The sequence below is a fragment of the Crassostrea angulata genome, chromosome 5 (genome assembly GCF_025612915.1).
Source record: "Crassostrea angulata isolate pt1a10 chromosome 5, ASM2561291v2, whole genome shotgun sequence".
Lineage (NCBI taxonomy): Eukaryota > Metazoa > Mollusca > Bivalvia > Ostreida > Ostreidae > Magallana > Magallana angulata.
In genome coordinates, this window is record NC_069115.1 from 53,285,229 (window position 1) to 53,302,737 (window position 17,509).

Sequence of the window (17,509 nt, forward strand, 5' to 3'; positions counted from 1 at the left end):
AACTGTTACATTAGTACTTATAAAGACTGTGACTGACTACAATCCAGTCTCTAATTGAAGCTGTTAAGACCAAGACTTTGTGACTGCAGCCTATTTTGTTTAACTGTCTCCGTGAGGGATGTAACTATAACACAGTCCAGTCTTAAAGAATGGGAATAATTCAAGGAAAAGCTCTAAACTCTTTTCTTCTTCTTTTCTTTGCACATTTTTATTAGCTCATCAGAGCCAAAAGCTCAAGTGAGCTTTTCTGATTACTTTTTTTCAGCATCTGTCTGTTTGTCCATCTATCCAACCATTTGTAAGCTTTTTATGTTTTCAACTTCTCAAGAATTTCTGGGCTAATTTCACTGAAACTTTGCATGAAACATCCTTGTGTGGAGAGTATTGAAGTTTCTGAAAACGAAGGACCATATTTTGAAAGGGAAGTTAATAATTATAAAATTGTTGAAACTAAAAAAAGATCTTCTCAAAAAGTATTTGGCAATCAAGTAGTTAGATTTATAGTAAGTGTGGTCATATCATGATCCCCAGGGGTAGGGTGGGTCCACAACGTGAAGTTGAATTTTTACATACTAGGAATAAATAGAGAAAAATCTCTAAAAATCTTCTCAAATATTGAAACTACAAAAGGGACTTGATGTTTATCGTAACAAGATGTAGATGCTCTACTAAATTGTCCAGATGTTTTGTGCTGGACTAGATAAAGCTGATCTGATCAGAGTTATGGCTATTGTTGCTCAGGTGAGCAATGTGGCCTCTGGGTTTCTTGTATTTTTTCTTGGAAATTCATTTCTTTCTTTGATTCTTAGAAAAACATCAGAAATTCCAATAAAAGAATGGCAAGTCTTATGAAATATGATTGGTTTTTTTTATAAGCAGGCTCCAAACTGTTTCATGTATAGTCTATAAATACATAGATAATAGTATCATATTTTATAAATACTGGTATATCATCAATTTTTTTTTTCTGTTGGTAATTGACAAAGTTATTACCATTATATACGCAGGCTGTCAGGCCTGTTGCATTTATATCTAATGTTTTTGTCTGTTATAATAGGCATTGAATTTTTGTGTGCGTCAAAAAGGGAAAATGATTCAAGAATAACCAGATTTTTCTGGTGTTTTCCACCGCACCATTTATTTATTAACCATTGGTATCTTTCATATATATGTGTATAGATTATCACCGAAATTAATAAATTGCATGATTCAGTCATGACTTCAGGAGATAATCCATTATCTGCCATTTGAATATGTTCACAGACCTTATATTGATTTCAAAAGTAATTAATGAACATTAATTTTATGTGAAAATTCAGGCACTCATGAGTAATGATTATGTTACACAGAGGAAACAGTGCAGAAAGCCAGTAAAGATAGAGTAGAGTTTCATTGATCCAATCTAATAGGTCTCATTAAAATTAGTCTGGCATGCACTTTCAAATTACACCAAATTACGCTAAAGTTTACTTTGCCTCAGTTTGGTTTTCAAATTTGCTGATAAGACGTCCTAATAAATTTGATTGCTGGCTAAAGGTACTTTTACTGTGTGTGATTGACGGAGTGTAGGATTTTGGTGACTAATGGGGGCTCAGATTTGATTTAGAGAATGCAGATTTTATAATCTTTTGGCTGAGCCATGTGACAACTCAACTCAATTCCTCCCCTTTCTGATACTATGCTGTTGAGCATGAAGGTCAAACCCCTCCCTCGGATACCAGATCTTTAATATATTATGGATCAATTTGATTTGAAGAAAACTTGAAAGGATATGCAAAAAAATTCAATTATGGTTTGCAACAGACTTTTTGATTGGCTAAGAATTATTTTGTGTGCATGAGCTTATTTATTGTTCTATTAATAACTTTTCTTTGGTCTCCCTTGATTTCTTTACTTGTCTCCTTGGTGATATTTAGATTCATATCAAGATCTTCACTGACACCACAATTTTTGAAATTTAAGCATTTCAATTAACATTTTCATCAGAAACTTGTGTTCAGTTTGCTCATTTGAATGCTGCAACAGCTGAAAATTTCATTCCTGTGCTGTGGTGGTGCTTGTGTGGGTGTCCTTATGGCAGCATGCATGATCATTACACAATATTCTCAATATATGTCCTTATACAACTCCTGTGTTTGCGGTCTCGTATTTTATTTTCTTGGAGCCCAAGCTGTCCACTTTCTGCCTATGTCGCAAATCTTGGCATTCCTGACAGAATCTAAGGTGAACACAGATGCACCCGTCTTTGTTGCGTTCATCATTTGTTAATCCTTTATGAGGGTGTCTCTAGAGGAGAGAACTGTGTATTGACTTAAAGAGTTGTGTATTGGTTCCTAGGAATGAGTCTATAGACAGAGGAACAGAAGGAGACCCTCGGTGTCATTAACTATTCATCATCCCTCCCTGTAGTGTCCATTAAATCTAAACTTCTACATCAGCAAACTTTACATCAATCAGACTCCCTCTATTCAATCAATGTCTTGTTCTGTCAGGCGTCCTGGTGGTAGATTATTGTAAGGAATTATGGCCTTAAATTTCTGTGTATAATCTGTATGGTCAACATAGTTGTTGATGGGGAAATGGGGGGGGGGGGGAGGGGGGGGGAATCTGAAACCATATTCTAGAGCCACACTGTGATGAAGTTAAAACAGGGGATGGTTGTGGCCATTTTTAGACTATATTAATTTCCCAGAGAAAAAGAGCTTTGAAAAAAGAAATAGGGAAACATTAGAATTTCAAAACTGAAATATATTACAGAATTTTTCTTTCCCATCAGATAATAGTTTATGGCTTAAAAATCGTCTATAAAATTTTCAAGTGGACCTGATTGGTGATTTGGCTGATCACCCAGCCAAATAGGCAAAAAAGAAGTTGGTCATTAACTCACCAAAACTATGCAACGTGTCCCAAGATGTTTTATAAATTGGCCAACATTCTGGGGTTTCTCAGCCTAGCTAGGTACAGGATAGAAGGAATGAATTTGAGTATTTTCAGAGATATTAACTTCTTTAAAATCTATCTCTCTGATAGCGCTGTTTAAATAGATTGCTATGGAATGCCTTCATGTTTTGATCCTTGATTTGATTCTACAAAACACTGAGGTTCTTGCAGAATGTTTTGGTATATCATTTGAACTTTCGTTTAATAGTTTTCTTTGTTTTTATCTTTTACAGGTAGGTGTCTTCTATGAAATGTAATCTCAGAGTGCATCAACAAGGTAGGCTTTTTGTGTGTGGATGGTATGTAGGCCGATTGATACCAACAGCTTGCAAAGATCGAACTTCACAATTCTCTCAGCTTCAGCTTCTGAGCAGCCCCATTAGACAGGGGAAAAAATATTACCAAGAATTGTAATGAATTTGCTGGCAATTTCAAATAATCTAAACTATAAATCAAACAACACACAAACACATGAATCATTTCCAAGGAAATTAAAGAAAAGAATTCCATCTTGTTCTCTGATGTTATAAAAATCACCAGATGAAATATTTCCCTTGATAATGCACGATATTTCATGAAGTAAAAAAGTTTTCCCATTTGTGGTTTAATCAGTGTGCAGTGTGCAATGCACAATGGATGATCCTTGTTATATTTTATATTTTCTTCATACAATAATACCCACAAGTTGCATTTCAAAACATCCCGGGTTATAGATAAAACCCAAGTTTGGTAAAATATAATTTATATAAGCGGGATAGTTTTAAAAACGCAACATCATAATGAAGTACCCGGTAAGGCCCAACAAAAATTTGTAGTAACTTATAAGGTGTCATTTACTGTGTTAAGAAAATTTTGTTATGAAACTGAGAATCTTTTTAGACCAGCGTTGATGTTGTTAGAAGAAAAAAAAAAGTTTTTAGCTTCACTTTTGTTAAAAAATACAAGACTATATGGAAGGGAGCCCATTTTCTGTATATCACTCAGCAGGTAGTGTGAAAGCCATGCATCTTGTTTAAACCTTATACCTCATCTACACAATATACAGCTTTGATTCCAAGTTCTCTAGGACTGATGAATGAGTTACAAGATTTTTACATAATATGACGGTTATTGCACGAAGGTTTTAGTTTCCTTGGTTAAAACCTGTAAAAACGATTAAAAAAAAATACAAGTGCTTTCCGTAAACCCATTGATCGAAAAACGGAAGATTATGTAATTGTGAAAGGGTCTAAAACCAAAGCTATGCCTGAACACAAAAATAACGTGAAATTCTTCCTATCTTTTTTTTCTCTGGAAAAAAGGTTAATTGATATATCATTGCAAAATATCATTTATTTCTGAAATGATTTGTCGTAAATATAGGATTATATTTGGTAAGCTATCATTTAGGCAGTTCTCTCTACTGTTTTTTTATAGAAAACAACTCTTTCTTCAGGGAGTCTCTTTTAAATGTATCCTTCATAAAAACAACTGTCTCTGTAGAAGGAATTTTGCAGCTCAGTTTGCATTTTATAATGATTATAATATACATGTACGTTATCAAATACAAGATAAAAAGTATTGGGGAGACTGTTAACCTGCAATATCCATGTTCTATCTCTGTGATCAGTTTGAAGGTTAATGTAGGGAATTGATGCTTCCAAGTTCTTTGGTCTACGATCCACCATCACATCAATGAAACAGTATAGGATCCTACATAGTGGCAGTTGCACATTAAACCACAATATTTTATTGGTGGAATTTTATTATAGTCTAGATACAATTACGATAGCTTTCCTCATTGATTTGGCTGATGGTGAACAGCTTTTGGAAACAGGAAGTGCGATGCAGAGGGGTGTTCCTCTAATAAAAGTCATGAAAAATGACAAACTAGTGCAATGCTTTGAAGAGATAGGGGCTCAATGCTATAGTACTTTGGTTAATGCCTGTTGTATGTATATACAATCATGTAGTTACTGTATTAGGCAAAATTACTGCTTACCAGTGGAATAGTTTTCAATGCATGTACATATTAAAATAGTTTCCTTTACTTTGTTTCTATTTAAATGCCAATACATGAGCACTGTTTGCACGTACATATAATATAGCTTACATAGAGATATGTTCATGGTGACATACGGTAGATGACAACATTTGGGCAGGTGTCCCAGACATGTAAATCAATGCACATGATGATAATTAAAAGTACATGTATAAATATTGTATTGCTCACATTCAGTGAATCTAAGCCAAGAGTGAAAATTTACCATACAAGGATGTTAATGATTTAGGTCTGATGGAAAAAGGATTGGTTGTAGAATATCCGTGACTTGATTTTGTGTCTGACATATTTTTTTTAAGGTTTTTATTGTGAGTCAATTGAATTTAGGAATTTGATGGTTTAGATTTTCAAGTGATTAAAAAAATTGTTCTCATTCATAAGTTGAATAAGTTTCATATCAAAATCAGTTAAGTAAATTTAGTATACAGTATTTAACTAAAGCAATTTCAAAAATTCATTTTCTCACACCCCCTTCTTGACCTAGTCAGGGAAATTCCTAGGAAGAGAGAAATTGGTTGTAGATTGGATATGATTTATGCTCAGCGGTAGAACATTAATTATAGATTTGTTGCAAGTTGGTGGGACTCTAGAAGCAATGAGAGAAGAGAGCTGAGGAATCAATCTCATCTATACCCTGGCTCTCACCTGTAGTATCAATATAGGTAAACCTCTGAGAATAGAAAGGAGGTCACCATCTACGTCAGTCTAATCTACAGTGCTCTTCATGGCTTCAGAAGTTTGTAGGATTTTGCTCCCATTTTTTGTTCGGGGGATAGATTGCCTTACTGTCACTCCATCAAGAGAGTAGTGGTTTCTTTGTTTTAGTAAGGCTGATGGACAACTATAGTTATTGGGCCTGATCTGGGGTCAGGGGATTTCAATCACTGTCTCGCTTATCAGCCACGAAATGCAGACATCTAAACACAAGAACCAAGAAATGTCTTATATATACATATAAAAAAAAAACTTGAGTAAATATTTAGATTTACTAATGCCTTTCATTTTGATGGTCAGTATGTGTTAAAGAAACTTATTAAAAGCCTGCCTGTACAATGAAATTGCCCCCCTGTCATTGGGGTCCGACAGTTCATTTATATTCCTGTGCCAAGATCATCATCAGTTGATTTATCCTCAAAACACCTCTTTTCTTACCGCCATCACAGGGCTGAAATAGGTCTTTTTATTTGATGTGTATATCTGTGTATTGCAAGAAGAAAAAGCCATAGAGCAGAATTAATGTAGATCTCTTTTAACAACATGAAATTGACGCTAGGCTTATAAGATATTGAACTTTTAAACTTAAGCTTTATATATATTGGCGTTTAATTTTCCAAACTCGATTGAAATTCTGTCAGGTAGTGTAGCACTTCTTTCATGTAGGCCTGATCAATAGTATTAAAGGTGTCGTTGGGTTTTGACTGACAAGTGGCACGGAGAATGGAACTCGGTTATGTATAATGTATATAGACTTGACAATAACAGGGAACTTGGATCGTTAAGATTTGGTGACAGTGATAATTTGACTGTCAATTTAACCATGTTAATGAAATGTCTTTTGACAATTGCTATGACAAGACGAGACCTTCAATGCTCAGTGCAGACTAACTCCTCGGGTTTTACAATGCAATAAAAGAGGACCCTATTGAGTACGTTGCAGTAACTCTACCCCAAAAGTCAACATTATTACATTTTTCTGACAAAACAAGATGTACTTGATATCATCATATTATACCTCCAAGAACATTATGACCAAAAGATGATACGTAGGATATAGTGAAAAGGGGATATTATTATCCATACATAAAATGCTCAGATAACATCTAATATATTTTCTGAGGGTTTTTCACCCCAATTTTGTAATTTGGAGATTATGGTTTTTAATCAATCTTTCAGCAATATTCCAATGGTGATTTGATCCTACAGTTTGATAAATTCATAAACAGCAAATTGCCTTTACATATATTTATGATATTTATTTCATGAAAGTGCATGGTTGGTGATATGTTGTTGTCAAGAAAAAAATCCCATGAAATATCATTAAAACTGTTACTTGAATACATGTAAAGTCAAACTTTGTTATCTTGAAGTAGATGGGACTGCATGTTTAAAAACTTTGAGATATCTGAGTATTTGAGGTATCAAGGGTAAAATAGTTTTAAAAATAAGTAGCCGGAACTTAAAAATCACTTCGACATATCCGTGTTCGAGATTTTAAAGTTCAACTGTATATGCTTATAGACAAATGAACATAACAAGAATATGATTCTTTGTAGGTTAAACTGCAATTTTAGGTAAAAATTGAAATTTAAATATTCTTGCAAAACTTAACCAATATATACCATATTGCTTTAGGCCTAATTGTTACTTAGGAGATGACATGATTCGATCATGTCCATTTTACCCACTTGAACACTAGGGATTTTGAGATTGTTATCTGTTTGTAAAATGAACTTTATGACTGTATTAACTTATGAACAAAAAAGAAGCCAAGGCTTCTGCCTCTTATTGATTGTAGAATAAATATGTCGGACACAGAGAAAAGTCTGATGTTCAGTTTAGATTGTTGGTTATAATTATTAGCATACATACTAGCTGCAATAATATAACTCAATTTTTGTTTATATAAGGAGGGGGGATGTTAGATTTTTACTAAAATGTCAGATTATAAAAAGAATGAAGAATAAAGCTTTTTGCATATTATTGGATAGTTTGTATTCACCAACTTGCACATCATTTTATCACCTTACAGAGGCTTACACATATCATTGGCTTGCTCATATTCATCATCATACATACCATTTGATTGTTTAGATGCAATAGTCAATCAGATATGCTGAACCTGCATTCACAGACATGTATATAAGCATGCTTGGTATTTGCCATCTTTCCACAGCCTTGTGGGCAATTTTTCAGTGGACAGCATTATCAAATTCATTAGGCATCAATAATTCATTTCGCAGTGAACTTTGTTTCTACTTATTGGTAATATGTTGACACAAAATCTCAGTGGGGCTTGGCATTTGGTGTACATGTACTTTACAAGTTCTCTCTAAACTACCCAACATGTACTTCAACAGAATGGTGTTGTATTTCAAAGTCTCATGCAAATCACGCTCAGCTCTCTCAAGTTTTCATGTTATGAGATCATGGTTCTTGATGATCAGAGAGGATATAAAAATTACAGTTTCCTAGGATGCTGTATAAATGATTTTCCTTAATTTTAGAAAATACAACAGTGGGAAGTTATTCAACTATTTATTTTGGGAATGTTTCTTTTTTGGATTTAAAAAAAACACTGATTACAATATTGCCAAAAAGTCATTGATGGAACACCAAGATGGCCTTTTTCATGTAATTAAAACTAGTTTCCTTCCCTGTCCCCCAACAAGGAAATTCCATTCTGTATTCAGCGGATAGGGTGGGGAGGAGAGACACTATCACTAATGGATACAAGTTCCTGTGTAACAGGGCCTTGGGCATATGGACTGAGATGATCGGGGTCAGATGGGCTGTATCGTACAGTGCAAGGACCCTAAGACATGAGTAATTACACAAGGCTTCTTGTAATCATGCAGTAAGGCATGTGGGAAGGGTATTGATCCTGTTAGTTTGGATGTTACAATCCTCTTACTCAGTTCCACTTTGTTCCAGATTCTTGGATTGTCCTATATGTTTCACCATTCCCATTAAATAAATTAAGCATGCAACATTTCATGTATTCTGACTTTGATTATGAGTTAAGAGTGGAATATTGGGGTGTGATAGATTTAATTAATCAGAATGTCCCCGTATAATGGCGTGTTATAAAAAGTGGCAGGGTTTTCTCTGGAGGTCCCAGTGTCGTTTGACGTCAAGCCCTAGCCTTCATCATTGCGTTGTCTGTCTAACAGGTAGTCTGATACCTCTTCTCACTAAGTGACTGTGATGGCATTCCCTCATTCCAGGAATTACATGCGAGGTTCTGCTGTTCATGGCCAGCATCAGATTAACCAAGATATTGTAACACTGATGTGGAGGGTTGAGATCACACTGTTTAGTGGATGTCAGAACTCTGTTACATGAGCTCCTAGTTGCATCAAACAGATGGGAGCAAATCACATCTTTATGCTTGTTGTTCACTCTCTCAAGAATAGAAATCGGGAGACTTTAAAAATTACTGTGGAATCATTTTTTTCATGGGGGTCAATGTTCGTGGGCAGCCAAAATTTTCCTGGTTAGTAGGGATGTAGCTTCGTTGGTAGCAAGTTCAGTACGATTTTATTAAGTATGAAACAAATGCTTGTATATATATGTATGTGGGAATGTAAATTCATGGGTAAGGTTTACCCATGAAAACCATGAATATTGATCCCCCAGGAACAATGATGATTCCACAGTACCCAAGACAGGATGTTTTAAATTTGCATTTCTTTCAGCCAACTGAAATATCCACAACTCGTTTTAAGAATACCAGAGTTATTGTTCTTGCATAGAGTATAAAATAAAAATCAGATGATTTATTTATTTTTTTGTATTCAATTAAGCTGACCTCCAGATATCATTAGTGTGTAAGAAAATGCAAATTGGTGATAAGTGAACAAATTGGTCTCATGCATTATTGATGCAGCACTTAAATTACAATAAACGCAGCTACAGTAGAATAGCTATTGAATAGGCACACACAGAGTTCTTTGTGCTGGTGTGTGTTTTTTGTAATGCATTCAGGGAGGGATCAAATTTCCATAGGATAATGTTTCATTGTGCGACATGGAGACTGTTACATAACATCCGGCAGATAGATCGCAAATTGAATGTCATTGTCTGTTTGGGAAGTGATTGGTGATAAGGCTGCATTAAAATGCAGTCTCTTCTATTAACAGGTTGCTCAGACTTTTATACACCATGCATTTTAATATATCTGTCTATCTCCCTCTCTTCCTGTCTAGTAGAGCATCTAGTCTCTCTCTCTCTCTCAGTGTGACCTTGGGTATGTTTTCATCAATGTTTTTTTTAAATTACGCACAGCATACGCATACCACAGCATGTAGCACATGGAATCCTCAAGTCTGTGGGGAGGATCTGTAGAGCATGGCTCTAAGCAGACTGGTGACATGTTGAAGGAGATAAGCTAGCAATCAGCCCTGGCTATCGCTATGTAGCATCTGTCGCAACCTTGGCTTTTATTCCCACCATTTCAATTTCAGTTTGAAGTATGCAGATCAACAATGAAACATATGGATATATTATGTAATTAAAAATGAATCCATTTTGGGGAGCATCATTGAAACAAATGAAAAAAGTCATTGATACACTCAAGGATAACTTCGATAAAATAGAAAAAAAAAGTATGAATATTATTCAATCTTGAGAATCATCTTTAAGGATTTCATCATGTCACAGCTTGTATGTTTGATTGTAATACAGATTTCTTGAAGAGAGTATCTTTTTTCTTGTGTCTTTAAAAAAAACAATTACTTTCTTATATACCCCGGTATTTAAATTGAGAACACAGCTATTTTTTTTTGTTCAAAACTTTAAAAAAAAGTTTTTTGATTTGTAACATGTACAAGAAGTCTCTTGGGAAATTCATGCAAAATGTACTGACTCTTGACTGCTGCAGATAGTTCTAATTCACTTATTCAAACAATCATGATGATTTTGAAATTATTACTTAGACACTAATAAAGGATAAATAAGTTTAGTGGATGCATACAATTACAAGTGCCCCATACATATACTGTAACTCAGTAACACATAAAACAAATGCATTCCAAGTTGACTTTGAGTGGGGTTGGGGATATGTTACACTGTCAGATAGGCAAACTGTAAAAGCAATTTTTTTTTTATATTAAAAACAAAGATTTTTTTCACAAGTTAACCTATTCTACCCATTTTAATTTTCAATACTACCTGACATAATCATGGATTTGTAAACAAGCTTAACTTTTTATTCAATGTACAGCTGACAAACTTTAGAAAGAGGTCAAATCAAAAACAATCATTAGAAAGTTCATACCAAATATATATGTATCTCTCTTTATTTTTTATTGTATTAGCACACAGTCACTGGTTGCCGTTTTTGGTCAGCAGTGACAAAGAGAGGTAACTCCAGCTGGAAGTGCAGGAATGATAATGAATTATCTCTCTTTGACATGTTCCATTTTTAATGCTATTTAGAGATGCTGAATCCACAAATTATAAAAGAGCTTTAACCTTTATTAGTTACTGATAGGCTAAGAGGAAGAGAAAAAATTTCAGATTAATTGAGGTAACGTGGTAATGAAAAAAAGGTGGTTAACTCGAACCAAAGAATGAATCAATATTTTAAAGTTAATGAGGAATAAAGTTGAGAGGTCTCCATTCAGGCATTGTGTGACAGTGCAGCCTCTGACTTGAAAGGCAGAAGTCAGTGGTCCACATTTCTGTGTTATATAACAACGATTAACAGAGGAGCATTCAAGTCAATGTCCCAGTTTATGACTCGTATTTCATTGCTAGGCGGGGTGCAATTCTGCACTGGTAGGGGGAGGCATACCCAGAGGTTTAATCTGAGTGAGCTCCGATCAATACTCCAAAGCAAATATAATTCAAATCCATACGCATTTCCAAAAAGTTTTTTTTTTTAATTCTAAACATACATTTATTCAGGATTGAAATTGTCTTTTGTGCTCTCGATCACGATTTGGGGACAGATTTCCCAAACAAAAGAATTTTTTGTATCTTTGTGATGGCACAGAGGGGAAGTTCTATTGCACTGAGAGTTGGCAGGCTCTGTACAATTTCTGATGTTACGTGTTGGTTCTATTGATCACTGCCTGATGACGCACTATCCAACTCTGTTACACTGACCCACTAGAAACACCAAATTGAGATCATTCATTTTCTTTTATGGGGCCTTGGTCATGATTTTTTTTAGTGCTAATGCACATTACACTAAAATCAGATAAAACGGGTCTGGGCCATTCTGACAATGGGCCCCATGACGCAAATCATTTCATTTCTTTTGACATTGCTCTCCACATTTTTTAAACAGAGTAAATATTAAAGTAGATCTTCAGTAATTATGCAATGGGCTTTTATTACTTGTATTTTTTATATTGACAAACCAGAGTGCAGTTGACACATTTTTTGTCCCACTTTTTCTGTTTCCAATCTTTGATACACTTTCTACTGCAAAGAGAAAAAAATAATTATTGCTCATTCATTATAATAATGTTAGACAATCTTTGGAGCTCTTTATTATTCATAATTTTCGGGTTCAAAAAGTGATAAGACTGAGGTGCGGGATTCTTTGTTTCATATTAATTTTTCTCAGGATTTAGAGTAGGAGTCTTTTATACACATATGGGAATCATTTTCAGTCTGTAATATTCCAATTTAACACATTTTTTAAAACACATACCACCCAGTGTTACATAAGACAGGATGAAATAATGAGCTGCAGGAATAATGTGAATTTTATCACCATTTGGATTACCCCCCAAAGTGAGGTTCTATAAAGTTGCCTATAACCCTTGCCAACTAGCAACTTTATTTGATCCCTATAATAGGTGTATCTATCAGAGGTCAATTCTGTTGCAAGGTTAAAACTCACTCTCTCTCTCTCTCTCTCTCTCTCTCTCATATTACTTCATTTGAAAAGTTATGTTAAGAACATGCAGTTACAGAGCAGAACTCATCACGTAAGGTTTGATTCCATTCTTACTTCTTTATTTTATTGGAAATTATTTTGCAAGGCTATTAACACACACTTCATTCAGAAAAAACCAATCTAATGACAGAGAATATTTGCTGAGTGGGATTGGTAGGCAGTAGATGGATGGATTCTACCGGGAGACTGCGTGAATGACACAGTGACCTTCAACTTTCTGAAGGTCACTGGCTCCACTAGTGCACATTCAAAAAAAGCTTCTTTTTACCACAAATCAGTTTACTGACCATATTTTGAAAAAAATAGAACTAGTTCTTTTGTTCCAGTAATGATTTTCTTTTTGATGTTTAGCTCTAAGCAAAGTCTATGGAAACCTTTCATGATTGATGGTACAATGTAATGCTTGTAATTAAACTTCAGTTTCTTTATAATTCAAGAAGAAAAGAGAGATCTAGTAAGAAAAAATTTGCTTTTAGATTTGTCTTTGAGTTTCTCAGAAAAGATTACAATATTCTCTTCTGTTTCTTCTATTCTCTATGCAGTGCTGAGATTTCTGATTCCACGTCTTGCTTTCTCATCAGTGGGTTGTAATAATTTGTTGATGGTCAGTGGGTGTTGGAATTCGGTGATGGTCATTGGGGGTGGGGGTGGGGTAATTCGGTGGAGAGGTAACTTGGTCAGCGAGTGAGTCTGCCAAACCTATGATGAACTGCAGAGGTACAGAACCATTCAAAATATCACCGGCCTTGAAGCACAGCTTATTGGTATTCATGGAATGATGCAGGAATAAAGAATTAAGCTGCAGACAGAGCTAGGGTGGTAGCTTGAGATCCTGACAGATCTGAAAGCACTCAAAGAGTGAGCACCAGAAAGTCATGTGGCTTCAGCTCATTGCTGGACACAGATACCATTTCTTGTTGAACTCTGAATGAGTTCACATGTACTTGGAAAGAGAGAGAAAACACTTTTGAAAATTTTACTATTAATGTAAGGTTTATTTGTTCGTTTGCAATGTTATTTATTAAAAATGAATCTTGTTTCAATTAAGAAATTGCTGCAATTACTCCTAATTGGAGGTACATGCATCCTCTGAAATACTCAGATATTACCTGTAGATATAATCTGGCCGATAACATTATATGCTGGCTATACAGTGTAACGTAAAGCTTTTTAGATAATGACAATATTTTTTAAAACCTTCACCTACTAAAACTAAAGTACAGCTTTTCTCTGCAGGTTTTAATGGATTGGCAATTTCTTAAAAAGCACTCTGATCCTGTTTTATTTGCTTACTAGATTTATTAGCATGCAGTCTATCATGTAAATCCAGTATTATATCTCTTGTAATGTTATGATTACTTACAACATACAAGTCGTTAACTTCTGAGCTAAATGTGTGTTTCTACATACTGTAGATTCCTAATTAAATGCGAGGAATTAATATCCGCGTAAAATCGCGAGAAGCACCCTTCGCGAATTTTAAAATCTCGCAATTATTTTTTGAGAGTTGAGAACTGTGAGAAATATGGATAAAAGTTCCGCGTTTGTGATATTATATTCTCACGATTTGATACAAAACAGCGGGATTGCGAAATTAAGTACTCGCGTAATATAAGGAATTTATAATGCAGTTTACTTACACTAATTATTTGGGAAATGTAACTTTTTTCCTATTTTCTATTTATAGTCTGTCCAAAGTTATTGCTTCCATCACTTTTTGATGATTTTTGATAAAGATACACATACCTGTGAAAGAAATACAATTGAAATCGATAAAAGGGAATATGTGCAAGATATCTTCATTGAACAATTATCATTTTTCACTCATTAAAGTTCACAGGAGCGATAACAAATTTCTTACGGAAATTTATAATGGGAAATGTTAACATCTTTTCTCCACTCGGAAGTACATGGGATACCTCGCGCAATTTTTCAACGTAATCATCCGGGCTTATTAATGGCTGATTCAATGCAAAATCCCACAGACTTTCTATTAATGGATGTGTATTGAAACCTGAAGCGGCAGAGGGGGCGTTTCAAAACAGATAATCTGGACATTTTTCATATTAGTGGATGAACGTAGTTTTAGCACAAAGGTATTTATGGTTATTGAAATATCAAGCAAGGTGGTGGAAGCAAAAATTCGCGACAGAGTTAATTTACATGCATCCTTTGATAAGTCTCGGTTGTTCACCAAGTGTCCTCAGAGGTCTGATGCTGACACTGCCTATTTTCAGGTGTATGTTCTAGACTCAGGCAAACCTTCCCAGTCCAGTCTATGTGACTGGGACCAATAACTGTTGTAAGTTTACTGCAGAATAATGATCCAGTAATGACAAACTCTAATAGCAGTAATTCAGCGTGGAGTAAAAATGACAATCCATTCTGGTGATTGACGTCAATGGTCATGCTTCAGCGATTCTGGGTATTACACAGCAGGGCTGTGTCGAAAAACTCTTTGCAATTAGACCATTCGAGATTTATTTTTTTTTTCTGGAAAAAGGTATTTTATCCAGTGCCGAAAAAGAAAGCATTCTAATCATTATCTTGTTGCGCCATGTTGTAAAGCATTCACCGAACATATTTTAATTTAGGAGATTGTCAATCATCCAGAAGGGAAAGTCTGATTAAGAATTTATCGTCATTCCTTGAGGGGAAATCTGAAATAATTTTACTCCGATCCTGAAGTGTCGGAGTGAGAGTTTTACTTATGCTGCACATCTGGCTGGAACTCGTAGTCAGTTTTTCTTTACAGTGTATGTATTTTAGGGGGGGGGGGGGGTTCTTTCTCAGGTTTGATTACTTTTGTATTTTTTCTGTTTAGAGTTTTATCAGGCAAGGTTGTATCTGATTGCAGATAAAAATTGACAGAGGGCCAAGAAAAAACATTTCATTGTCTGACCTTCCAATTAAGCATTTTGATCTTAACAAGAAAAATTTAAGACTAAAATAAATTGAAGCAGCAAAAAAAACATCATTATTCTTACATAATGAGAGTAAAAAAAAAATAGTTGTTTATTTTTATTCTCTTTCATTATCGGAAGTTGACATATTACCAAAAAAAGCAGATATGATATTTCATATGATATTAATTTGGCTCATTGCTGATGCAGAAATGGAAATAATGGCTCTGGCAGACTTATTTTTGAGACCTTGCCTAGGTCACAACAGAAATATTACAGGAAGCTCCGACTGACGTCAGTGTAAATGTGATGCGTTAGATACTGGGCGGTGTTGGGATGCAATACCAATCAGGCAAGGTCGTCTTGGTCCCTGATTGGGTACCAGATGAAATCTGTAATGGTTATTATGTAATAACACTTAGTTTTGGCCGATTAGGGACTAGTAAGGCAAGGGAGAAGTCAGTGAAACCGAGTACAGATACAAATCTTAATGTGATGTTATAGTGGAGTTTTATCAAGCATATTAAATGCCTGAATGTGTTTGTGACGCCATGCTTCAAAGAGCTAGTTCAGCACAGACCCAAGATTGCAACTGTCATAATTTCAGTAATTAAATGAAACAACGGACGTTGCATAACATACGTCTGTATAAGAGAGGCGAATCTGACTTGTCTGTGGAATAATCACTTATCTGAAATATCTCAGATGTATATACTTGCTTATAGTATGCTTAATGAATAATCTTTATTATGTAACATTCTACTTATATAAAATATTATAAAAAGATATGAATGTGATGTACTTTTAATGAGCAAAATATGTCAAAAAAAGGAATGCGATACTGCATGAGATTATGAAATGCATCTGCTTTATAATATATTCCAAACAGAAAGTAATGTGATGGTTGATAGTGGAAAAATCATTGAATACATAACCAAACATTTCCTTCCCACTCCAACGCTACAGATGCACTTTTCTTCAAACCTTTGAATTATCTCAATAAGCCAGTTTAACTAAAAAACTTAATAAATCTAAATGTACAAGTGAGGACTCTACTAGGTGATTCCTTTTGAACACAACCAAATGTACTTGTTATTGCCTAATCCAACCACCCCCCCCCCCCCCCCCACTTCAACTCCATGAAAATTTACTAAAACGCAAAATAAACCTACATGTGCAAGCGAAGGCTCTAATTTCTTTTGCTATGCATGATTGATTTCTATTTAAACCTTTCTTGTTGTATCCTATTTAATGCTTTAAGTACACCTCTGTATACCTATTGACTGTATTATCACAGCTTTTTACTTTGTATTTTCAGATTGACTTTTTGCGCTATCCGAACAAGGTAACGCCTGCTGCTCTCTGTTTGTTTTGACATCGTAAAAAATTCTAACCCTACCATTGTGTGTACTTGTAGATACTAGAATCCTAAGTCAGTCAATCAGTCAGTCCTTTAAATTAATGGATTTGATGTGAATTTTATTTACTAACATCAGCACCTTTTTTTCATACACTCTGAATTGTGCACACAAGACCATTTTGCACTAGCACTTTGATTGCATGATTATTTGATGGGTGCTTCCTCCATTAAATCTGTTTTGGAAACTTGCAATGCAATAAACTTTATAAAGCCTTTGATAAAGAGTAATGTAGAGTAGAGCAAAAATTGTCATTGAATTAGTACAGTTGTACGAAAACCATGCTTAATTAGCCTCTTTATATTGATGTCTTTAAAACACGAAATGTTGATGAATTATGTGAATAATAAGCAGATTTATTGTAATTCTACACCGGAGATTTAACTCTTATTATGAACATGTTGTCTAAGAAAAAACTTGAGAGTCATTACAATCTTAGTTGGAGGGTCCCTGACCCGATTCTCAAATGAAAAGAAAATTATGATTCAGAAACCCAGAAGCCTTGAAACGTTTAAAGTTGAATTTTTTGAGAAGGTTCATTCCACCCACCAATACTGGGGTTTTTTTTCCTTTTAAA

The 17,509-nt window shown here is 34.7% G+C and overlaps 1 protein-coding gene across 4 annotated transcripts in view; it reads left to right on the forward strand.

The window, feature by feature from the left end:
* Positions 1 to 17,509, forward strand: part of LOC128186245 (cGMP-inhibited 3',5'-cyclic phosphodiesterase 3A-like) — a 70,281-nt gene that overhangs the window by 16,918 nt on the left and 35,854 nt on the right. For 3 of the 4 annotated variants that reach the window (XM_052856032.1, XM_052856033.1, XM_052856035.1), the window contains exon 2: positions 16,833 to 16,859. The exons of the other annotated variant lie outside the window; for it this stretch is intronic. In XM_052856032.1, the coding sequence (XP_052711992.1) occupies positions 16,833 to 16,859 (27 nt within the window). The remainder of the gene's footprint in view (positions 1 to 16,832; positions 16,860 to 17,509) is intronic. 4 annotated transcript variants of the gene reach the window in all.